The 26,252-nt window shown below is 34.3% G+C and overlaps 1 protein-coding gene across 13 annotated transcripts in view; it reads right to left on the reverse strand.

The window, feature by feature from the left end:
• Positions 1-26,252, reverse strand: part of MEF2C (myocyte enhancer factor 2C) — a 170,522-nt gene that overhangs the window by 75,886 nt on the left and 68,384 nt on the right. For 8 of the 13 annotated variants that reach the window (XM_055312842.1, XM_055312838.1, XM_055312846.1 and 5 more), the window contains 2 exons: positions 20,691-20,883; positions 1,902-2,105 (listed from right to left, as the gene is read on the reverse strand). In XM_055312842.1, the coding sequence (XP_055168817.1) occupies positions 1,902-2,105; positions 20,691-20,744 (258 nt within the window). In that variant the 5' untranslated portion in view covers positions 20,745-20,883. Of the gene's footprint in view, positions 1-1,901; positions 2,106-20,690; positions 20,887-22,710; positions 22,829-24,025; positions 24,117-26,252 lie in introns of those variants that run through there. The other 5 variants (XM_055312839.1, XM_055312841.1, XM_055312840.1 and 2 more) reach the window with 3 other exon arrangements.

Here is a 26,252-nt window from a genome sequence, read left to right on the forward strand (position 1 = left end):
TGTCATCTTTAAATCACACATTATATTCCTGACTAAAGCTCTCAGAAAATGAGTTTTCTAGATTCTTAAGCTCCTTTAAGAAAGTGAATTTGAAAAATCAACATATTTTTCACCTACTTTACTACGGTTCTACTGCATTTCACATCATGTTAAGAACTGGGCAGTTTAGGTGTAATGACAAATTCCAGCTCAACTCTGTAACCCTGCAATATCTGCTCTAATGGTTTTGGTAATGAGATGAAGTCCTGAGTATAGAGTTGTTTTGTGTTTGCGACTTATGTTAAATGTGTGTAAGTGCACAAGGACACAAACTCTCTCACACACACACACACACAAACACCTATGAGATTTGACAATCAATTCTGTTCATTCATGTTTGTCTAAGTACTTTCACAGATATATGTGTACATGAAATACATAGAAGGTAAGTATTATAAATGACCTTAAATTTCAAAATCAAGGCACACAATTAAAGTTATGTTAATGAAAAACTAAAGTGATGTTCAGTAAATGCAAATCTTCAAGTGTTCTAAACATATACCACATTGTCTACTTATTCACTTTTATTTCTCTGAAATTATTTGCGTGGCCTTATTAGGCCAAAAAAGGTGATTAGCTCAATTTATTTATTTTTTGTTTATTTATTTTTTAAGTAGGCTCCACACTCAGTGGGGAGTGCAAAGTGGGGCTTGGGCTCAACAACTCTGAGATCAAAGCTTGAGTTGAGATCCAGAGTCGAATGCTTAACTGACTGAGCTACCCAGGCACCCCAGCTCAGTACTTTTAAAAAACTTTCAAATAAAGGCAAAGAAATGAAAATTAGTCTTAGGCAACTATAATAGGTAAAAAGAAGATAAAAGCGAGAGACTGATTAATTTGGTCATGATTAGCGCTAAATTCTTTCATAATGTGGAAGAGTCTAAAGTAATGGCAGGAATAACTTGTACTCTGGCAAACTGATGCTGAATACATACTTCTGAAACATTTATTAATTTTACTTTAATTCTAGGAAAACAATCATAATCACAACCTATGTAACCTTGAGGAGACAGACAGGTGAGGGAAACAGACAGATGGGGACAGTCCTCAATGCACGTCTTTTTGGGTTTAGTATTCACTGCTTATGAAGGGTACAAAAGGCAGTAACATTTAAACAGGATACGAGCAGGAAGTGTTTAACTGTATGGCAATGCTACTTACGCTAATGAATCAAAAACATTTTTGAGTTTTAATGTGACGCTTATTTATTTCTGGCACAATAAAACATTTCAAATCTAACTTTGATAAAAACACCCAGCTAACATTTAGAAATTCCTTCTCATCATATTTCTGATTCCATGTATATTAACAATGCTACACTAAATGATATAATTGGGGGAAAAAACATTTCCAGCAGAATAATTGTCTTTACCCTTTCAGTAAGAATGCATTAGGAAGAATGAATTAGAAGAGACAAAGTGAAAAACTGAAGTAGAAGGCTGGGGTGAGTTCATTTTTAAATATATTTTTTTCTTTGACAATGCTGCGACACTAGTCTATGCCTAAAAATAACTCATCCAAAGTAATTGAAAGCCCTCTCTTGGCCACAATTCCTTAGTCTGGATCCTGATACGGTCGCAGGCAACAAAGATTCAAGGTGGATGAGGGCAATATGTTGACACTGGTGCCTGATTTCTAGCAAGGCCCAGATATACTTTGTCCCTATCACTGTATCACTCTAACTCGCTTTTGGCAGGAATAGAAAGGGTGGAGCACTGTTGGGGTGATGACCAGGGGAACATCTGAGGGGATACGTGGGAAAAGGAAGCGGTGTGTGCATGTGTGTGGAAGGGGGGGCGTCCAACCACCATGCGGCCCTGCCACTGGTGGGGAGGGTGCGCCAACCACACATGTGCTCTCACCTCCACGATGTCTGAGTTTGTCCGGCTCTCATGCGGCTCGTTGTACTCCGTGTACTTGAGCAGCACCTTGTCCATGTCGGTGCTCGCATACTGGAACAGCTTGTTGGTGCTGTTGAAGATGATCAGCGCGATCTCACAGTCACAGAGCACGCTCAGCTCATAAGCCTTCTTCATCAACCCAAATTTCCTCTTTGTAAATGTCACCTGGAAAAAAAAAAAACAGGCAGGTTTTTTTTTTTTTTTAAAGGAAAAGAAATAGCTTTTTTTTTTTTTTCAACAGTACTTCTTTTCCTTTGTGAAACAAAGTGTGTCGTTGTCAGAGCCCTTGGGCACTAGCACATTTGGAAAGAAAGCAAATAAATCTAAAACTAATTTCTGCTTAGAATTTGAAAAGTGTGATTTCTAGCTTGTTGCTGAATGTGAAACTGTAAATGCCAGATTTAATGTAGGGCATTTTAATGAAGGTGACCAGAGAACTATTCATGTTTTTTGGAGCAATTTAAGATTTGAGAAAATTAATTTCAGCATGGTTAACATCTTTCCCAATTATAAGTTTGGAGCTCATTTTTTGACCACGTGAAGACTGGACGTGACATTATGAACGCAGCATTTTAGACGTGTGTTCAGAAATTCTTTGTGTGTTCAAAACTTTTAAAAAATTGTTTAGTTTAATTGAAAACACTCGAAGGGATTAGACTGCTTTCAGACACTGCTGTATTCTGTTTTCCAGAAATAAGCAGAAAGTTGGGAAGTACTTTAGTCATAATACTGTTAGGGTTCTGTTTTCAATCTTTTGTGTATCTTTCTTCCTCTCTCAGGCCAGAAACTGTATTGTTATCTTTGCCTTTTTCTTCTTTTAATCTAATCTATTACCAAGTCCCATAATTCCTTCCCCTGAAATGTTTCTCAGGTTCACACTTTCTTGTCTATTTCCCAGGCGGCTCTATCATTACCATCCTTATCAGTTTCCTGTCCTAGATGATCTCCCTGTCTGAAATCATTCCCTCCTCAATTCATCCCCAATCTTCAAACTCACTCTTCCCACTGCCTTTCTCCTGATGAGCCGTCTGCAACAGCTCTGACTTTGAATACTTCCTACCTGGCAAGGCTACCAAATGAAAATAAAAATTTCACTATTCCCAATTTCATTCCTCTCTTGATTACACTCCAGTCTGCCCACCAAAATCCGTGGACATTGTTAACTGTAAGCCTGTATATGGTCCAGCATTTCCCAGCAGGTGTTCCGTGGAATATCATTTCCATAAAATACTCATGTCCCAAATGTATTGGGCCATTGAACTTTTTGTCCTGAGGCACACTGATATATTAAAGGCTGGAAAATCTTTTAAATTTTGTTTAACCTGCCACCCAAACCTATTGCTGATAGAATGTTTGTTTCCTTGCTTACTTATTTACTTAGAGGACCGACTACTATCATTTTCCAAAGCTAGATTTTTTGAGGCACATACTCTGGGAAATACTGATGAACCTAATTTAGGTGAAAACTTAAAATTTTTCTCACCCTCAAGACTAACCCATTTTGCAGAGGCCAGCCTAGTTTTATCTAATACCTATTTGTGTGTAATTTCCAAATCTAGATTCCCACTCCTCTTTTTTTTTTTTGTCTCCAGACACCCAAAGGATGTCTTCCAATCTTATGTCTATATGAACGTCCTAGGAGTTGCTTAAACCTCCAATGCTTAAGCTCATTATCTTCATCCTCAAATCTGTTCCCTCTTCTAGCTTGGCCATCTCACAGTAAACTCAGTCACCCAAACTAGAGACCTCAGAGTGAACTTTGAATCTTACCCTGTCCCACACACCTAAATAAAAGTGTTGACAGGAGCTGTGCGTGAGCAGACAAAAAATGTGACCTCCTGGTCAACTCAATCCTCCACACTTTGTTAATACTGTTTTACCTATCACCCTTTATTTTTCTTGACTAGCACTTATCACATTTCATAATTTGTATATTTTTGTGTGTGATCATTTGTTTAATGTCTGTCTCATCTACAGTGCATGTTTCAGAAAGCCATATGCCATTTTTATTTTGCTCGCTCTTGTATGCCCAGTTCTTGGAACAGCAGACACGTTTGGGCACATGGTAAAGATCTGCAGTATAAAAATGAAATAGGGAAAACTATTATGTGAGTTTTTAGAAATATCAAATTGATGTATGTCACCTAAAATTATGTGATAGCTTTTCACGTGAAATTTTTTTAGCAATTCCTAAGTAGAATTTTAAAAAGATAAATCTATACTTAACAATGATTATATTGTTTTACTACATTTGCATTAAAGGCAGCATGGTAGAAAGGGAACAACATGGGGCTTGGATTCAGAAGACCCCAGATTTGAATGCTAACCCTGTTATGTACTAGTCATGAGAAATTCATTTAACTTCTTTGAGTTGGATTTTTCATCTGTAAAACAGAGAAAACATCTACTCTTAGAGTTGCTGTGAGGACTGCATAAAATAAACAAATGTACAGTATTAAGTAAGCACGGTGCTTAACATTGAAGCTCAATAAACCCAGTCCCATCACTTCATTGATTTACGGAAAAGGAAGAACTTACAAAATATGTTTATGTTGCTGGCTTTGAAGAGGCTACTGATTAAGGCTATTTGAGGATCTCATTATTCCTAATACAAAGATAAAGCTGAAATATGGAATCCTCTCTGATCATTCTTTGGAAAATATGGTATTTATCAGCCCACATCAGCTATCAAGATCTACTCAGATATGCTATTTTACATTTCAACTTGGGACAATTTTTCTTTGTAATAATTGCCAATGTCTCACGTTTTGTTTTATGTTTATTGATTGTCTTTCTATGGTGTTTCTTTTTTTTTTTTCTCTATGGTGTTTCTAATAAAATATGCCCAGTGTTTTATTTTCATATCTTATTGTCACACTACTTAAGAAACTTTTTTATTCTAGTTTATTCAGATGAGTTATGATTGGTACTAATAATGAGTTAAATAAAGGCCATCTCCCTGGAATTGATAAAGAATCATAATAATTACATAGATTTACACCAAATGTCATTTAATATTTATTTTATATGCAATTTAGTTACCCGGATGTACTTGCACATTGGTATTTTATTTAGTGAAACAGTGTACAGAGTAGGTTCAATAAGAAGGCACTGGCCCAAAATACTTTCATATATCTAAAACCACTTTTAATCAGACTTTCATAACCACAAACTGTAGGTGGAATGTCTCAATACAGTATGGTTTCTGTTGTACTCAACCTCAGAATTTAGCACGTTACAACACTCACCATCAAAGTAAATTTCAGCACAGAAATATCATTAAAGCTACTATTTGTGTTTACTTTTAGGTACTCCTCAACTTTTGTGTAACCAAATAGGCTTCTGGATAATGCATACTTATTTAATAATACCTGTCAAAAAAGTCAGCGCATATAGCTTCTTTTCATTAAAACTGCAAACTGAAATGGTGCTGACTGTATTAAAGCATTTAAGAAAATATCTTCAAAATCTACTCTTAATTGCTCTAAATTTAATTCTGTATTATGTTCATACTCTTCACAGCATACTCAAAACGTATTTTATAATGCTTTTTCTCATTGTGCAGGGTTAGATAAAACTGTTTTTAAGCATTAAGCTTTCTAAAGAGACCTGGGATATTACTCTTCTTTAAAATATGCCACTCAATGACAAAGATTGCAATTCAGAGCTTTTATACTTAAATATAATAATGTATTGTAATGATTACATTTTTCATAACTTGACAATAATTTGTAATGGGGACAAGTCCATTTCTATTTAAATAACTTATTTTTAACCTTAGGTGAGATAGAAAACTGTTTTTATAGTAGTTAGCAAGGAGATGCTCTTTTCTACTGTTTACATCAATCAAGGTGCACTGACAAGAGAATAAATCTAGTATTGTTTAGTGGACATTATAACTCGACATTTTATTTCCAGAGTTAGAGACTTAATATGTAATATATGCATGGAAAGCAAAACTATTCTATAAACACTGACCATTTTATTTTTTTCCCTTTACTTCTTGAAACAGTCCCAAATATAATGACCATGTTGCAGTAAGAGATTTTAATATTAAGTTTTATAGTGACTTTGAGTTTTAAATCCTAGCATAAAGGGCAGGCATCACACATCCTATATTTATAATTACTCTAGAACATATTAGGTATAATCAGGAATTGAAATTAGAGTTTGAAATTGAGAAAAGACACATTCATTAAATACAGCTCCATACAACTTAGTTATAAAGAAAACTGGTAAACCTATTTACAGAAACAAAAATAATTCAAGGAATTTTTATTGAGCATTTTCTTTTTTTAAAGGTCCTATTTATTTAAGAGAGAGAGAGGGAGAGAGAGAGAGAGAGCAAAGCAGGGGGAGGGGCAGAGAGAGAGGGAGGAGCAGATTCCCCACTGAGCAGGGAGCCAGACATGGGACTTGATCCCAGGGCCCTGGGATCATGACCTGAGCCAAAGACAGCTGCTTAACTGACTGAGCCACCCAGGCACCCTTTATTAAGCATTTCCTATACAAATGCTAAGCAATATTTATTCATCATTCTCCATTTCAGACATTTGTGCTAGGTGCTGGGGTTTCTATTACACATATATCTCCCTTGTTCATGCCTCTTCCTCAGGGCTGGGGAAAAAATAGTCATTTAATTCATTAAAGCTTAAAAGCAATTTTCTTTATTTGAAGCAAAATGCATAGTGTTATACTTTCAGTTATGTGCAATGATCTGAAATTGTATTTTTATCTAGTTAGGTGAATTGTTTTTGTTTTCTGACCAACTTTTTCCCTAGACTGAACAAGAAAAATAACAGTAGATGTTAACCCAATCAAGATGAATATGAAATGAAACCTACCATATTGGTTATTTCTTGTCTTGTACTCAGTGAAAGCTGATTGTGATATTATGTCCCTCCCCCTTTCCATCTGGTTGCTGGCAGGCTCCCAATCAAGCTGAAAGGCTTAAATTAGTTTAAATGCCAATTTCTTCTATGAAGCTTTCATTGTTAAATTCAGATAAAACTCATTCCTCCCTCATTGTCGTCCTCTAAAACTTTTTATAAACTTTACTATGAGACTTACTCTAATATTATAGAGTTGGTTGTTTATGAGTCTGCCTCTCCTATTGGCTTTTGAGTTCCCCAAAGACCCCATCTGTGGCTTTATACAGACTGACCAGTGTACACTCAATCAACATTTGCAGAACCAGTGGATTATGGAATGGAAATAGTCTATTTTAAAGTCTGAATATTTGATTTGTGGCCAAATTTGATTAAAAAGATGAGGTCCTAAAAAATGGTGGCATGAAGTCAAAGATCCTCTCCTTTTTTTGTAGAATTAAGATAACCTTGATTTTATAGCTTTTGAGCTAAAATAACTTTTGTAAAGATTAAACTCATTTAGATTTTTTAACAATTATTTCAGCAGGATTTGCTGCAGGAGTTTTGTTATTTTGTTTTGTTTGCTTCCTTTAAATTAGTCTTTTCAAGGTCTGAATACTTAAGGTTTTAGAGGGAGAAACCAGTTTTCAATTATGCTGACTTTCTATAAAGCTTGAGTTAGGTAGAATTTCAATAAAAAATTGCTAACAAGAAAAAAAATAGTCTTAACGTCTCAATATAATTTTCTGCTAAAAGTACTTTTTTTACTTGAATTTTTGATAATTTAATCTCTCAAAAATAAGAGATTTTTGGGTATATGCATTTGTTTTACTAAAAAGTTCACATGTTAGTGACAGGAATCTTGAGAGAAAGTAATTATACCTTTTAGAATCTGTAATAGAGAAGCTAGAGAATGGAGAGAAATACATATGTACATATGCTCTAGACTTCAATAAAAAGATATTTTATTTTATTTTATTTTATTTTTTTAAAAAAGATATTTTAAAAAATTCAGAGAAAAGTGGTCTTTATTTCTTGCCTAGATGACTCATCATGAAGGATGATAAAATGTGAATATAAAATTTTAATTTTATAGTCACAAGATACAAAGATAAAGGGGGAGGATCTAAGTTCAAGATGACTACATTCTTTGAGCAAAAATTTATTGAACCTTCCAATGAGTTCAGATTTTCAAAGAACATGTATTTGGCAAAGTATTCGGTGAAGTCCCCATCTCAATATTATATAATTGAGACTGGCTAGTAGTAATTTAGGTGATTTAAATACAAATTGATCAATGTTACGTTTAACGCAAAGTCTGTAGTAAAGCGCCACAGAGTTCGGTAACTTTTCTGTCTCAGACATTTTTATCATTGGTTTCGATGACGATGCTTATCAGATCAGAGCTACCAAACATAAATTTGGTAGAGTCTCTGCCTATAGTTCTACAGACGAGAAAGCTGGTCACAAATAATATGATGAAATAGGTAATTTTAGTCTTCATATTTAAAGAAATAATTCTATAAGCTCAGGTTGGAGGAAGATTAACGTGGGAGCTGATTTTGGGGAAAGCTCTAAAGTTATTGAGTTCTATAGTGGGAATTAATAATTCTAATGATCTTTCGTTAGTAGTAATTAATCTTAGGACAATATTCAGTTCTGAGGATTGCACTTTAAGATGGCACTAACAAAATCAGAGTATAGGATGGCAAACAGGTTGATGTAGGATCTAAGAACATTTTGCATTAGAAATCACTGAGGGAATGTGGAATGTTTAATCCAGAGGAGGTAAGAGTGATATGCTGAATACCTTCCAAGATCTGAAGGCTTGTGGCCATGTGAAGAGGCAGATGAGTTAGTCTGTTTTATTCTACAGATCAGAACTAGAAAGCACTGCTGAAAATCTTTTATTTTGTTTTTAAGATTTATTTATTTATTTATTTGAGAGACACAGAGAAAGAGAGTGTGCATGCAGGAGTGAGGAGTGGTGGTGGAGGGGAGGGGGACAGAGGCAGAGAATCTTTGGAGCAGATTCCGTGCTGAGCACAGAGCCTGCAGGCAAGGGCTGGATTGATCCCACAACCCATGAGCCCAAACCAAAAGCCAGACACAACCAAATGAGCCATCCAGATGCCTCTGCTGAAAATCTTTTGAGAGGCTGAAAATAGGGAAAATCTAGTGAGGAAAAGTGTCAAAGAGGGGATCTAGTCTCATAAAGTAGGAAACAGGTCATGCCTGAACATATTCAAGTAGAGCTGCATTATCAAGGAAGGTTGAGGTATTCCTGAATTAAGCAAGAAGATGGACCAGAGAAACCTTTAAAATATTTATTTCATATTTTAGTTGTTCAGATTCTATGCCTAGGTATAGCACAGATTTTTAGGTCAAGGGGAAGAGCTGAGTGAATGGTAATATGGTTCAAAACAAGAATTAATTTTTGCAATTTCATTCTATAGAATGCTTTAAGTTTTGGTTACTCAATCTCATATAGTATCATAATCACCTCTAATTTCTGTATGCCAAGAAGTAAAACAGAGTCATTTACATTTGTAGCTAGATGAGATACGAAGACTGTGAAGAATTTGAGTTACATATTAAATTATGGACAGTGCTGAAAACACAGATTGTCCAGATTGGTAAGATAGAAAATTCATATTAAAATATTTTTAAAGAAGCAGTATATATGAATCATTATCAGGGCAGTGTGGTATAGAAACAAAAACATGAGAATTAAAATTCAAGTATGAGGTCTGTCACTTATGAGCTGTGTACTCTTGGGTAAATTGTTTAACTTATCTGAACTCTAGTTTCCTTATCTGTGAAATGAAGGCTATAGGAAGCATCTTACAGAGTCATGAGAGTTAACCTAGGGCTCTAATAAAAGTGAGGTGACTTGTTGACTGTGAAACACTATACAAGGCAGGTAGTATTTTTTTTTTTTTGATGCATCAGGCTCAGTCATTTCTTGTTACATATCATAAAAGACTGCTGTCCTAGAACCTGCCAACTTGTGTTACCATTATTATGTCTAGACTAGAGTTTCTCTCTCAGCTAGACCTTGAACTTTCCTTGAAAGCTCAGAACATCTCTTTTCCAATCTTGTAACCTGAGGTCCCAGAACAATACTTGGCTAAATATTTGTTGAATGAATGGATAGATGGATGGAGGAATTACATATTTTTTTTTGCAATCCAAAATGAATCGTTAAAAATAAATTTCTGTGCATGTTCAAATTACATTAATGGAGATTTGCCCTGAGAGAGGAAAATTTCACAGTTATTTTCCTTTTTTTGTCATATTAACTTACAGGGAAAACATGCATTTGGTAAAACTGAATAGTAGATATCTTGGACTGGGTCAAATTTTGTGTGGGGGTTTGTTGGTGAAATTATCCTATTTCTTAAACTTGTTTTTAGATAAGTGTTGACTTCATTTGGTGTCTTTTTTCTAAGAAGTTCAAAGACCTTATAATAAGTTATTTCACTACATTTGACAGTATTTCTTTGAAGTTAGGATATGGCACAGTTCATCATTCCCATTTTCCAGATGACACTGTAAATTTGTGACATGAATTGCCTTATTCAAGGTCACAAAACTAGTTCCTGGATGAACCAGAAATAGAACCCTCTTCACACAAAATTCATTTTTCATTCCATTAATCAGTGTTCCCTCTTCTAGATAACTGTGTATTTCAGGGGCTGACGTTCAGCACAGCTTGGATCCCAGCAAATGTTCATTGAGCAGTGTACAGGTACATTAAGAGTGGTCAGCAATTCTGATTGAGTATGAGCAGAGTAGGGCATAACCTATAAATTAATGTAAGGATAGCTTTCTAGGTTAAAGTAAAAAAATATTAATAACATAAAAATTGAGAAGTTGGCTTCTTCATTCTGACAATATAAGCTCCTTTTGTGTGGACACTGTAGTCAAGTCTGCCCTCAAGTCCTCCAACCATTCCCACTAAAGCCAGTGAGAACCACATGCATGCAACTAGTGGGTACACACTAGTTCTATATTTATGGATGTTTATTTAAATTTCACAAAATGAGAAATATTTTGGTTGGTAAAAAATACAGGTTTGTTTACAGCCAGAATAAAAAAGGTGGGTCTCCGACTTACACACTGGCCATGTAAATATCAAGTTCTAAAAACAGAGGACAAGTCCTGTATCATTTCCTACTGGGCTGGGAGATTAGTTTAAATACTGTGTAATGGAAAGGGCATTTAATAATGAGTCTCCACGCCACATGTATGCCTGCTTCGTTTGCCCTCCCAATCCCAGCTCTGTTCATAAAGTTACCTTAGGAGAACTTTCCTGCCATAGTAACTGTGGGAGTCCTTGTACCTTACAGGAAAGAATTCCGAATAAGCAAAAGAAAAGACCCTTGGAAACAGCAGCTCCTCACATTTATGAGAACAATCGAGTCCTAACTCTAAAGAACTTGCATTGCATTACTAAGGGAAGCAACAATAATTGTATCTATGGGTTTCCAATACTTGTCTTCACCACTCAGAATACTGTTGGCTGAATCCTAATCGAACTGTTCAATGAGACTGGTCAATGAGTGGAGAACTTTTTACTCATTTCTTTAATTTATAAAGTCATATTAATTTCTTTGTTTTACAAAGTATTTGGGACTAACCTATCCAACGAATTCTACTTTCAAAGTTTTGAGGTTTTATTTTTATTTTTTTTATCCAATTAGAATCATGATAAATACAACTCTCACTCACCCTATGAAAATATTTTAAATCCATTCCTCCTCACTCCCAGCATAGATTCTCTCTCAGTTTCCTCCTGGTTAAGGAAACAGAGTGACTAATGAGGGACAAGATGGACAGTTCATAGATACAATGCACTCTCTAATCCAGAGCCACGAAGTCTTCCTATGTGTTTAATGGGTTAGAGATGGAGTCAAGAGTCTGCAACGACAATCTCTAATTGAAAAAAAAGGGAAATGCCCTCTTAAATGCTCTTTTCTTCCCCTGGCTTGTTCCTGACAGTAAGTAATGGTACAACTGTTCTAAACTATTCCTCTTCAATTTTATTTTGTTTAATTCAGTCTGTCATTAGAAAGGCTTGCAAGCTTTAGGCTTGATGATTACTCTCGGTGGGAGGAAGTAATGCCACTGCAGACTTGTGTTCTAGACAAGCGCTCCTTTATACAATGACGGGGCCTGCCATCGTAAATGAAAGGCTCTTTAAAGAGCAGTGAGGGACTCTTTTAAGCAGACTGCTACCATGTGCTTGTAACCCTCCAGCATAACTTGCGAGGATGAGACAGCAGTGTGTTCTGCTGCAAAGAGGACTATTGTCCTCGTTAGCCTCAAGCAAATTGAGCCGTGTTTCGCTGCAATGTAGCAGGATTTCCAAAGGTTTTCAGGCAGTAGTTCCTAAAATTCTGAACATAATAAAAGGATTAAAACAGGGGGATCAGAGTGTGGAATTTAGAACTTTACAACCCCTCACCTAAGTCAACCCTCAAACACCAAAATAAAACTTTAAATTTTATGCACTACACACTACTTTGAAGAAAAATAATGAACAATGAGTTAGATTGCAGTTAAATAATTGAAACATGAATAAACTTGAGTGTTTTTTCACAGATTCACAGGGTTTGGGTCTTAAAACTTATGGTAGCTGATTTTTGACGTATATGTTTACATGAGGAAAAGGAAGAAAGATGATCTACAAATATTAAACTTATCAGGATTTAAAAGATTTTATTGTGGTCCATTTTTAAGCCCAAGAATGTTCTGGATTTTAAAAAGAGACGAATATAACGCAGTTTTTACTTTTTTCTATGTGCCATTCAGATCTGATTGGTTTGTTAAAAGGCTGATTTATTCTATGACTCTATCGACAGATTGTATCTCATATACATAAAATGTATCATTTGAATCTGAGAAGAATCAAATAAACCAGATTAATATTTTGGGGGCAAAAACATGTTTACTAGTTTAACAAAGCCAAAATGTACCTAAGGTAAAGGTCAAAGACTACTTCATTCCCTGCTGAGCAAATGCTCAGGAAGCACATTTGTCTACGTTTCCTGTCATAACAGGAAGAGTGTAACTTCTTCCTTTCCACGATGGCTTCAGTTTTACCTCCTAACTCCAATATTTTCTCCCTCAGGGCCTTCCAAATCAATCCTCGCAAGACAGAAGGCAGGAGGCTGTCTCCGTTGTAGTTTCCAAACAGTTGCGTTTGTTGAAATGTTATTTAAATGTTAGTGATTTCTTAAGCTAAACGGTTCCAACTTAAAATTAAAAGTCAAATTTCCAAACATTTAGAGTGGTTCTCTTATTCCTATTAGTGGTTCAACATATTTCAAAAGAAATGCAAATATATATTACATATTATGGAATTTCATTTACTTCAATTTAATGATGTTATTTTTCTTTTTAAACCAAAGCTATTATTCTAGAGGTGGTGGTGGTGGGGGAGTTGCCATACTGTCTCCAAATAGAGTATGTGGGGATATAAACTTTAAAAATACTTTCATCATAATAATTTTTGAAGGAGCTTATTTTAAATGAATAAATTACAATGTTAGAGGAAGTCTAGACTGCAAAGGACATAGCTTTTGAAAAAAATTAGCTACATGTTCTTTAATCTACAGTTTGGAAGAAGCCTCTTGGTTTATGTGGTCTATTTATAATGTTAATATTTTTAGGGTTGGTTTCTCAGTAATACGATGTCACACAGTTTGTGCATTTGCAAAGCAAAAGGTGACTTGTAGCAGACAGAATGGGGTGTGCATGCATTTGTAGATGTGGAAGGAACCATTCAATGTCAACTTTCTACACAAAATGACTGAGATACAATAAATACAAGCATCAAGATTTTTCTAAATGATACTTTAAAATGGAAACTATAAGAGATATTCCAACTAGAACTGAAACAACAAAACGTCTTGAAGCCTTCAAGTACATAGAGGAAATCGTTATCCTCTTCCTTGTGAAACTTCTGGCTTCTCTTGGATTCCCTATCAAAGGAAAGCTAATGAATGAATTTGATGGCATTTAAGACAATACTTCTCTGGTAGTAAAGGAATAGATCTATTGGATACATATATAAAATATCCCACGTGTAAGGGGTGCATAGTAAGTGTGTGGCTCGCTCTCTCTATGATTCAACCAGATAGTGGGAGGACCACTTGTGAATTGTTTTTAAATTGCTAAGGAATAGAATAGAAACCGATGGCCTGATGTCATAGCTGTTAAACATACATTTGAGCACTCTAGCTACTTTTTTGATTTGGAAACTCACAAAAGTACATTTTTTTTCCTTCTGGTTTCCTCTTTCAGTCTCTTCAATCACCAGTAATTCCAGCTCTCTGAACAAAACTCTTCCCTTTGGTGATTTTAAGATTAATGAAAGAATGATTTAACTTATGTGCATGGGGAACTTTTAAGTTAGGCATCCACAGGATGCAGCAATATGCCCTATAATTCAATTCTAAAATGTACTACTATGCTCTAATATGTTGCTATTATACACCCTAATTTTATTTATTAATACCAAATTTAGGGGAGGCAGTAAGCTGTTAAGAAATGACACTGAAAGGAAAAAGGCATAATCATCATCATTATGAGGTATCTGTGGATTTATTTTAAAGTCAACGCTTTTGTGTCTTTTGAGCTTTTTATTCACTTGATGTAAAACAAGCTTCCAGACATTCATTGACTACCATGGATAACTCTCTGATAGTATTTTAAGTATAATTTCCCCTCTATTACTATATATTTGGTATGCATCAAGCAACGTAAGATTCTGGAAGTTCTGTTTGTGAGGATGACAAAAGAAAATGTATATTACTGGATTCCTCTGTTCTTTGACTCATGGTCCAGAATTAATCGCAAAGTTACTTCCTGAAGCAATTTATTTGTCTTTCTAAATTATCCAGTTTCTTACACTTAAAGAGTAGGTTAGTAGATTGTTACTCTCAAGTTTAGAACTGTAATTTATTTATTGATATTCTGGATATCACCTTGAAGGAACACTACAGTAAAAATTCCACTAAAATTTTAGCTTAAATTCTAAGAATGGCCTAAAATAGTGGAAAGCAGGAGAAAGTAAGGAGTAATATTCGTTTCTTTTAAAAAGAGAGTCAAAAAAAAAAAATAAAAAGAGAGTCATCAAAGGAAATCAATAAATCTCTTTTATTCAGTTTACTTTAAAAAACATCAGATTTAGTTTAAAAACACCCATATGTAGAAACTGTTCAGAGGCTGTATAGACACTAAATATATTTCTCTATGATTTTTTTTCTGAGCCCATTTAAGATAATTTATGAGTTGTATAAAGAAACTGACATAGGGACATAAGAAAAGACAAAAAGTCAGAAAATTTAACAGTTATGATCTATGAATTCTTTTTAGTCATAAGGGGATTCTCTTGTTCTATTAACAGGAGAATGCTGCTAATTGTCTTTAATTTGTGCTCCAGTTATTGCACTGATAATTACATGAAATTTTGTTTGCTAGCAAAAACTATTAGTGTGCCAGACCTGATGGAAGAGAACTTAAGACATTTAAAAATCTTTTTACCTTAACTTACTACATTAGGCCCTAACTGTGTTATTTGGCAAATATTTTTTCCCTTACAATTATTCAAACATTTAAATGTCTTTTTTTATAAGTCACACAAATGCATTTGGATTTACCCTCTTACTCTTTCAAAGTGGGGAAGCTGATAATTTAAAATACAACATACAAGTATAAAGTTTAGGTTGAGCAAGCATAAGTTTTATATAACTTTCTTCTTGATACAACTGATATAACAGATTTCTAAGTCTATTTGTAAAAAGAATCATACAAGGGCAAAACTCATTTAATAAGTCTGGCTTTTTCAGGAGCATATTTACTGGTACCATATGAAGGAGGGTAACATTACTGCCTGATTGCTGGAGGTACATAAGGAGTAAAAACAAAGAATCATTGAAATTGTGGTTTAAAATAAGCTGAAAGTTGGAAGTGATAGAAATGGTGATAAGTAGTTCAAAATACCTTGATCAGTAACATACATTTGAAAGTAAGTCCCACAAGCATAGAACTTAGAACACTACTTCTTCCCATCTTTGTCACAAGCCCTGCTCTGCAAATGTCTATGATTTTCCTTCAGGTCCGCAAGCCATCCTCTGCCATCAGCTGCTCCTGCTCTGAAAGGATTCTCTCGCCCCTTGTGAGCTTGCAAAGGCTCCTTTGCGCTCCTGCTCTGCTCTGTTCCACTTTTCCTTCTAGCTCCCTGATAGTCTTTTAAAGGTAAAACCCTCTTGAAATGAAGGTTCAGTTACCACTCTTTAGGGTGCTACACAGCACAGGAGTTGTTTTGATGGAAGTCACATTAACTTATAACAGCTTATGGTTTAAAGAGCCTAAGTCTTAACAGGAATAGCTAATAGGTACATTTATTGGGCATTTATTAAATGCTAGATGCTTTATATTTATCCCCTAATTTAATTATCCCAATGAGCTGGGTACTATTTTTTAACCCTTACTCTACTGATGAGGGAACTGATAAAGCTCAGAGGAATTAAGTCACTTGCTGGAGGGTTATACAACTAGCTGGTGACAGACCTGGGACCAAAGCTAGGTTCATGTGTGCCTAAAAACCATGCTCTTCACCATTAAGTTATCCTGCATGCAGTATGATGTAATTAGGAAAAGCAAAGACATAAAACCATGTTCTCAGCTATTATATTATACAGGATGCAGCATGACATAATTGAGAAAAGCACGTTTTTTTTTTTTTTTTTTTTTTTTTTTTTTTTTAATCTGGAAGATGTGGGCTCCAAATCTTGGCCACCACCTAGTATTACTATCTGACTTCAAAGCTTTGTATGATCTGGGCCCTGCCTAGCATCTAATCTTTTCTCTCATCTCTCTAAAGTCATACACACCAGACTCAAGTTCCACGAGCTTTCCCTTGGCTCCCTAGCAAGCTCTTTCCGTTCTTAAGGAGCTTTGCAAATATTGTTCCATCTGGAATGTTGTCACCTGCCTAACTCTGACTCATGTTTTAGTTCACATCTTTTAGCATTTCCTCAGAGAGACCTTTTATCCAATCCTCAATCTAAATAAAGCACCTCTTGTTATACTTTGATAGCACTTTGATAATTTCAGTCATAGCACATTATTTACAACACTTATATATTTATATGTCACATGTCTGCTTCATCCCACTAAGCCAGGGATCCACTAAGTTTGTCCCATTTTTGTCAGTAAAGTTTTATTCAAATACACACACATTCATTCATTTACACGTTGTCCATGGCTGCATCCATGACTAGGGCAGAGGTGAGTAGTTGAGACTAAGACTGTGTGGCACAAGGTCAAAAATATTTGCTATCTGGCCCTTTAGAGAAAAAGTTTGCTGACTTCTGTGGCAGATGATAACCTGTATGAGATTCATCTGGTTTATCACTGAATACTTAATGTTAGGCACATTGCAATCTAATAATATTTGTTGATTTAATAAATACATGAAGTATTCAGCTGTAAATGGGGTTAATAAGAATTAAATGAAATAATACATATGTAATTCTTGGTAAACTTTGCTACTTTTATTAAGTTAACTTAGAATCCTTAGGATAAATTAAAAATTCATTATTTTATTTATTTTTACATACTAGCTTAAGAAATCCATTCAGTTTAAGTTAGAAATGGAGAAAGAGGATTCTCCATAAACTCAGAAAATCTGGACAAATTTTTAACAATAAAAAAGTTGTTAATTTTTTTCCTTCTTTAAACTATATTATGTATATAACTGGAGTTTCTGTTTAAGCTGTTCTCCCTCCTTCCATTATGAATGGTAGAGTAAGGGCAAAATTCAATTTAAACAGTTAGCTGCTCTGTTTTATAGCAGTGTTGGTTCTTAATGATATTCAACTTATACATCGGCTTTGTAATATTGCATTTTACACTTTTAAGTTTCTTTTCTATTTCTTATTCTGTAAAAACACACCCTGTTTTCTGTATAGCCAAATAAACACCTGCAAAGGCAGAGCAGGCTTTTACTACTTTTTAAGAAAAGACGACAGTGAACCACTGTGTGAGGTTCTATTACGGACTGCAGTGGGGGAAGATTCAAAAAAAGCAAAATGTTTAACATTTTTCTTTTCAACATGTGAACACATAAAGGAAGCCCAGGCTAGGGGTGCCTCCACACTTGGGATGATTTGCTCCTGCAGATTTGCTAGTGTTGATTATAGAAGTGACCTACATCTTTTAGGCTCTCATGATCACTCTTGTAGTAAGTAAGTGGTGCACAAAACAAACATTTACAAATAAAATGGATATTTGAACGTCAATGGCCACCTAAAATAATCATTGAAATATACACCAAAACATACTAATTAGATTTAAGAGTATGAGTGAAGGGCCTGCTGAATCTAAAGTATGGAGAAGACTACATAGATCTTAAATTTCTATAGAATAAAATCAAGAAATTCATCTTCAAGATTAAAAAAGTAATCTAAATTGAACTAAATTTAAACAACTTTTTCTTCTCCTAAAGTTATTATGACTTCTGACATGGATGAGAGTAACAGCAATTGTAGACACAACCATATTTAAATTAAGAAAAGATGTTCAGTTATTAGCTGAAAAATATGTGTTAAAATTCCTGCATCCCTGTGTGAGTTATATGTTCCTTTATAAAGCATAATGAAAGCTCTGGAATTTAACCTGCAAAAATTTTCCTCTCTTTTTTTAAGCAAAAAGAAGATACAATGAATTTCATGAACCTAAAAATTACCTGGTATTATTAATGAAATGTAGGTGCTAATTCATATAATTTTTGACTGCACTCAAAAACAGATTCTAGTCCAAATAACAAGGTCTAAAGAGTCAATTGTACATGGTGTTCAATATTTCAGTCTTAATTTCAATTTCAAGTTATATGCCAACTAAAAATATTGTGGTTTTATATTGACAGAATTACTGCTTTTTAGCTTAATCCAGAGTAATAAATAATGTGTAGGAAAAGAATGAAGAAATCTATCATAAAACTTTATCCTTTAGCTCAATTCAGTCAAAAATAGTTCAAGTTATATGTACCTTAAATATAATAATTTAAGGGAGGTATAAACTTGAAAATCTAAGGTTTATCTTTTAATTACATATCAGTTTTGATGGCATAACTAAACTTCTGTTCATTATAATTTACACAGGTAACAACCTAAGTGTCCAATGAATGAATGAAGAAGTGATTACACACATACACACATACACACACAGGAATATTATGCAGTCATAAAAGAGGGAATCCTACCATTTGCTACAACATGGCATGTATGGATCCTGAAGGCATTGTGTTAAGTGATGTAAGTCAGACAAAGAAAAGACTGCATGACCTCATTTATATGTAGAATCTAAAAACCAAACAAACTCACCAAAAGATATCAGACTCGTGATTACCAGATGTGGAGGGTGGGAAGAGGGAGAAATAGATGAAGGCGGTCAAAAGATACGAACTTCCAGTTACAAGACAAATACATAGCAGGGATGTAATGTACAGCATGGTGACCATAGTTAACACCATTATACAACATAAAAGAATGTTGCTAAGAGAGTAAATCCTAAGAGTCCTCATCACAAGAAGAAATTTTTTTCCTTTTTCTTCTTTCTTTTTATTGTATCTCTATGAGATGATGGACATTAGCTGAACCTATTGTAGTAATCATTTTACAATATATGTAAATCAAGCCAATCCAATGTATGCCTTAAAATTATACAGTGATGTATGTCAATTACTTCTCAATAAAACTGGAAAAAAACATAAAAAAAAATTAAACCACAAGTCAGTTCCAGTCTCACTTGCAGTTCCAAGAAGACAGAAAAGGACAATCGGAGAGATAGAATGTCTTTATTTGGGGGAAATTAGTCTGTGAGGGCATCTCTAAGGCTATATCCTCTTAGCTTTTCCCAGAGTAGATGGGCAACAGGCAAAATATTCTTCTCTCCCATGGTCAAAGAATACCTGCTGGCAGGTTCCATTATTCATTTGTAAGGATTGAGATTTGGCAGTACTGTAATTTCTCTCAGGAACCATTGTTTGTTACTTAACATTAGAATGCATACAAACCATCCAGCTATCCTTATATCACCTAACTAAATGCACTCTCCCCACGTGTGAAGAAAAATAGTCAAATCACAGATATTCATGATATACATGATATACAAGTCTTTGTTGAATAGGGTATTTGGATACATAAAATCTTTAAGAGAGATTAATGGTATCATACAGCATTATCATTGGAGTTGTAGAAAAAAAATATAGCATCATCTGCCTCTTTGTTTATAAAATCCATGGTGTAAAGAAAACAGTATGAATTAACTAATAGCTTTTGTCTACATGTTTTAAGTTACTAATATTTTGTGAGGGTATTTGTTGTTGTCAGCACAATGTTAAATATTTTGAATATATTTGAAAGTCTTTTTTACTGTGAATACACTGAGAGCCATTTTTATAAGCCTATATTCTAAACCTTTAAGTGGATGACCACAAAAGGCCTCTTTCCCATGAATATAAGAATATCTTTGTTTGATGATGCGTGCAATGTAGCAATGTTATGCTTATTAACTCTTAATTATTAAGCTATTCATGTTATACAAGTACAGTTTCCGTTCAAAATTTATGTAGAAATAAAAAGTGAACAATCATGAATGTGTAAACTGTTTGTCTAATAGATAATAAGGTGATTTTTTTCCCTTTACATAGGATAGAATATTAGCATTTAAACTGGCCACATTTAATTCACTGAAACTCTTAATGGATGTTTATAACTTCAAAATGTTTTCAGTATCTTTAAGATATCCAGGGAAAATGTAAGACTCTATGTAAATAATGATACAGGAAAAAGTTTACCCCACTCACCTGTCTGTTACGTTCATCCATAATCCTCGTAATCTGAATCTTTTTTCTCCCCATAGTCCCCGTTTTTCTTCTCTCTCTCGTCCCTGAAATTATGTATTTTTTCCTTCCTTTTCTTTCTCTTTCCTTTTTCCTCCAAACAAATCTCCTTCTTCAGCACTTGCACTGCTCAGTTCCCAAATTCCTGCATTCGTTCCTGCTGGACAAAAGAGAAAAATTAAATACCACTTTAACAGAAAGGCAGTTTCATAAGAAAGATCATATTCTACTTTTTTAAAAAAGAGAACTATATGAAAGTAAGCCAATCGAATGAATGAGAATAAGTACTAAAAGCACATGGTATATCCCATGCAGGAGCATATCAAATAGGAACAGTTTGTTTTTATAATTAAAATAATCTCATAAGTAATTTAACAAGTCATTTAAATGACAAAAACTATACTTCAAAGCCCAACACTTGAAATGTATCTTTTGCAACGAGTTCCTTAATATTTTTTAATGAAATTAGGTGACTATTTTCACCCTTCTATTATGAAAAATTACCTAAATCAGAGAGTTAATGAACCTTTATATACCTGTGTATGCTAAGTAGGGCAGCTAATTCATTTTTGAAGGGAAAACAATCTCGTGTTTTGACAGCAGAGGTGATAACGTCCCTCGTTATGCAAATAGGATGGACTATTATGAAAGTGCTATTTGATATATGTAAATGTCAACTAATTTAAATCTAAATCCTTTAATCTTATTTTTTAAAAGTCACTGCTCTGAGAACACTGTAAAAATAATTTGGGATATTTAATCTTACATAATAAGCAGCTATCAGCAGTGAGATCTCCTTTTCCTCTTGAAAGCCCATAAGCTGTATCTTGAATACAAGAATCAAAAAAGATAATCATTCACCGAAAAGAAATGGTGCAAAAAATTAGAGTATTACTCCATTTGTAATGATACTCTTTAAAAAAAATAACTACACTTTTTATAATAAGCTATCAGTTCTCTAAATTTAAAAATTTTAAAAAGACATCTCATATGTCTTTGGGGAGTAAGATACAAAATTACAGAAGTCTCATATTATATACTAGATATCTTTAGGTCATGAATTAAAATTAAAGAAACAATCATCGATAATATAAAATAAACCCAGAGAAACCGAGTATTAAAAGTATATATTTTACTTTGTTTTAAATTATATCTGAAAACATTTGAACATAATGAAAACGAATTGCCGTGAAATGTGGAAGTTAACAAGAAATCATTCCACATTGGATTCTTCATTTGTAAGCAACAGCTTCAATTATTCTATCCAGTCTTATGTCAAAGAATGCAACTACTTTACACATTGCTCAGAATTTCCCTGTTTTAGTCGGTGTCTGACAAGGGACCTGAGAAATTCCCACATGTATTATGTAATGCTAAGCCAATGTCCTGGCTATTTAATAGATTATTTGGCTCCAATTCAAAGGTATTGAAACAGGAAAGCTGTTAAACACTTGGTCTGATCATCAGCTGTCTTTTGATTTCTTTAATTTCTAAATTCTTTATCACCTTGAGTAAATTTCTTTAAATTAAAATTTTCTGTGATTATCTAATTGCAGAAGCTATTATGATATAATTAGTTCTGGTGGATTAAGTGCTGCTTAAATACTAAGACCATCCATCCTCTTTTGCCCAATGCCTTTCTATGAAGCTGCAGCTCAGTTGTACCTTTGGGAATACTATATATGTTGAGTAACATCATGACCACACAGTGCTCATCAAAAATTATTACTCCAGCGGTAATTTTAAATGTTGGAAGTAGTTCAAAAGTTTTAAAGAGTTACATAAATAACACACATTTGACAAATACACATGAAAAACTTAGCTACAATAAGACATTCAAATCACCTTAAAATATGAAACATTCACAGAACACAACTGCATTACATATTCACTGTTGCCAAACACTGCCCCATCTATCTATTTTTAGAAACTGTCTTAAATATCACTCAACTGGGCAACTTTCCTGTGTTTCCTATAGTCTTACCTTAGAAGCAAGCGGCACGTTAGAATGGCATTTCCCATGCATGTGCAAGACCCCAAAGAGACAAACAGGCTTCCTCTATCACAGCAAAGCCAACCCATGAATCCACAGCAAACGCATATGGGACAATTTCCTTTCTTTTCATTTAGCTGAGGCCGGTGGCACTATCGGCTTACAGGACTATGCCTGCCTAAGCGCTTATTCACTTTAAGGTGGAAGGTCAGGGTGAACAGATTAGAGTGTGGTGACAAGGCGGGGAAGACGAGAACTTCTACAGATCCTGGTTTCAAAATACAAATAACCAACCAAGCAGAGATGCATCCCTCTGAGAAAAGTCTCTTCAGAAAGGCAGAGGGAGAACTCCTCATGAGCCAAACTTAGAAGAGTTCCTACACATCACCACCCCATATTTCACAACTTGGAGAGACGCTTTTTAAAAAGAGCAGAGCAAGGATTTTTTTTAACTCTTAAGAAAGGATGGGAAATATTTTGCCTGAAAAAAACGTATATGCATTTATCGAATATATATATAAAATAGTTGGTGAAAATACCATTGGATGTATTTTCCTTCTTGAAATATGCAAGGTAATGTAAAGAGAAACAAGCTTAAATTTCAGTAAAATTAAAATATTTTCTTGTTTTCCATAAAAATGAGTATTTCTCGAAGGGTTGCCTTCTGAACATTTTTAAAATGCAAAACTTGATATTATTATGTACATATGCAGAATACTACACGGTGATGATGCGACTTTTTTATGAAGTAAAATATGTCACGAAACGTGGCTTAGAGCATTTGATTATGGATCACCACATTTCAAGGCTGTCAGTAAAAATTCAAAGAGTTAGGAAGGTCAACAATAGCTCAGTAGTTGTTTTCTTAGCATAGCTACTTCTCTAAGCTGATTTTTTTTTTATGCAAAAATTATCTTGTAAGGTCAGTTTCAAGTATTAATTTGTAGGAAGCCCAGAGAAGCTGAAAAAGAGATTAAATAACTTAAGCAGTTTTAAAAATTGTTTTGTATGTATATGAAGAAAAGAATAGCTAAACTACACGTAGTAGAATTTCAAGTTATGCTGAGAACTTTCATTATGTACAATCAACCATAAGCTTAAAATAATTCCAGCAGCCTTGCCGCTACTTCTTTCCACATGAAAGAAGCATTCTTGGAAAATGACAGAGCTACATAGAAACAATCAGTAATTAAAAAAAGAAAAAGAAATGCTCTACCACAGTTACACTCTATAGAGCTACAGTCTTCTGCATTTTTTTTTCTTTTTGTCAACCTAAATATAAGAAAAATAAAATCAGGCTGCTTACTAAAAAGGGGAACTTCATTATGGCAGGCTTCTGTTCACTTTGAGTTTGGCATAAGCAAACAGATGAAGGCAAAGTGGTTTTGAGACCCAAGTAGAGAAGAATTTCTTGTGGACAGATGCTAAAGATCTTTCTCCCACCCCAGCTCTCTCATTTACAAACAAGTTCCCTTGAGTGACACACTCCTCCTCCCCCCTTCCCTGCCTCACTCTTTCTTGCTCTCTTCCTCCCTCTCTCCCTCCCTCCCACAAATCCCTCCCTGTAACACAGAAGAATCTTGACAGAATGGCAGGAAACACGCACAGACTGGTCAGGGAAGGATATGATGTCAGCAACCACGAACAATAAAAGGTGTAAAGGTGCTTCCTTCCCTAAACTGTTCCAGAAGTGTAAAATGGGAACCAAAACTCTTCACTTCCTTCTCTGAGCAGAACTGTCTGAGTGTGCTGTGCTGCACACCACACACAGAGAGGTTTTTGAGAGGTTCAGATAAGGGACAATGACAGAAATCCAGACACAGGGACACAATTTGCTATTTCTATTTTTAAAACACCTAAGAAAAATCCATTTCAGTTCTAGGTTAGTATTTTGTAGGATTTCTTTAGGAAATAAAAATAAAACGAACAAGTTCACTTTGGTGAAGGAGGAGATATGTCACAATTACATTTTACCATGCCTCACAAAAATCATCTGATACAGCTGATGCAGTCATATAATCTTAATTTACCCTTTGAAGTACATGAAGAATTCTGTATAGGCAAAGACCTAACTGGTTAAATTATATTTTTGGTAAAAAAAAAAAAAAAAAAAAAAAAAAAAAAAAAAAAGAATTGCCAACTGTCCAAAAAAAAAAAATTTCGGTGTTTGTCAGTGAAACACATTGGTCACTTCTTTGTACTCATAGTTTAAAAAAAGATATTGTGGGTGCGGGGAAAAGATGCCTGTTACTGAAGCTCTCAAAGTTCTTTTAAAAAATTCAGAGTAAGAATCAAAGAAACTAACATAAACTTTCAGTATATAGTGAAACTATTTGTTTCAATCTCATCACTATTAGGTTCCTTCTAACATGGAAATGGCAGTCTACCATAAGATTTCTGTAGGAAGAAAACCACATATCAAGTGGATCTGAGTCATCTTCAGATTTCAATCATCTTCCCACAACACTTTGATTTAGAAATTAAACACAACCTTCAGTTATGTGTTTTGATCGTAGAGTGAGACTGCCATGCCACATTAAAAGATGTGGGAAGAAATTAATTCTCTTTTGCTAAACTTATCTTTGCAAAGCATGTATTTTGCTACAATAAGCACAATGCAGTCACTTAAATAAAAACAGCCTATGGATAATGATAAAACATTAAAGTATGTAATATCAATTTGCAAAGAAAGAATTCTGGTTTTCTTTTACTCATATTAGCAAATAACTTCTTCACTGACTCACATTTTCACTAACACAAGCATCATCGTATAACGCTTTATAAAAACTCAAGGCTGAAAACCAAGCACATTATGTCACACAAGAAATTATACAGCTAAATAAATACAAGCTGGATTCTTAGTAAGGGACAAGAATGATCTTAAGTCCAGTCGCTGCAAGCCTGGTATTACTAATTCAAATAATTAAATGATCCATTATTATTTTAAGTGGAAAACTTTGCTCATTATGTACATCTAAGTACATTTAACTATTTTATATATTTGAAAGACATATGAGGCATGTAATTATATTTTGGTTAAAAGGAATAAGTAGAACTTTTACTTTTTTTCCTGCTTAAGAGGCATTTTGAACTTCAAAAGATATAATAATTATTATTCTTATTGTTACTGAATAAGAGTAACACATCGCATCAATAACACATCACATCAACTATGTGATGTGTTATGAGTTGGGAATATTTCCTCGGTCCTGGAAGTCATTCACTTCTAAGTTTATGATGTTCTAGATAGCATATTATGTTACCCTAGCTATGAATGCAAGCTGAATTCATTTTTGACACATAGCCAAAACTTACCTTCCTAAAGGTAATTAAAAAAACAACCATTATGTACCACTGGATAAACACTATCATGTCAAACACAAAGTTATTTTCTCAATTTATTCAAATTTAGTGTCCATATGATGGGATTTTGAGTCATCTTCAAGACTCTGTAACATAGTATCACACACAAATTATAATGTCATCTTTCAGTTCCTCACACATACTATGCTGCTCCCTACCACAGGGCCTTT

This window comes from Nyctereutes procyonoides, unplaced genomic scaffold (assembly GCF_905146905.1).
Source record: "Nyctereutes procyonoides isolate TBG_1078 unplaced genomic scaffold, NYPRO_anot_genome, whole genome shotgun sequence".
Taxonomy (NCBI): domain Eukaryota; kingdom Metazoa; phylum Chordata; class Mammalia; order Carnivora; family Canidae; genus Nyctereutes; species Nyctereutes procyonoides.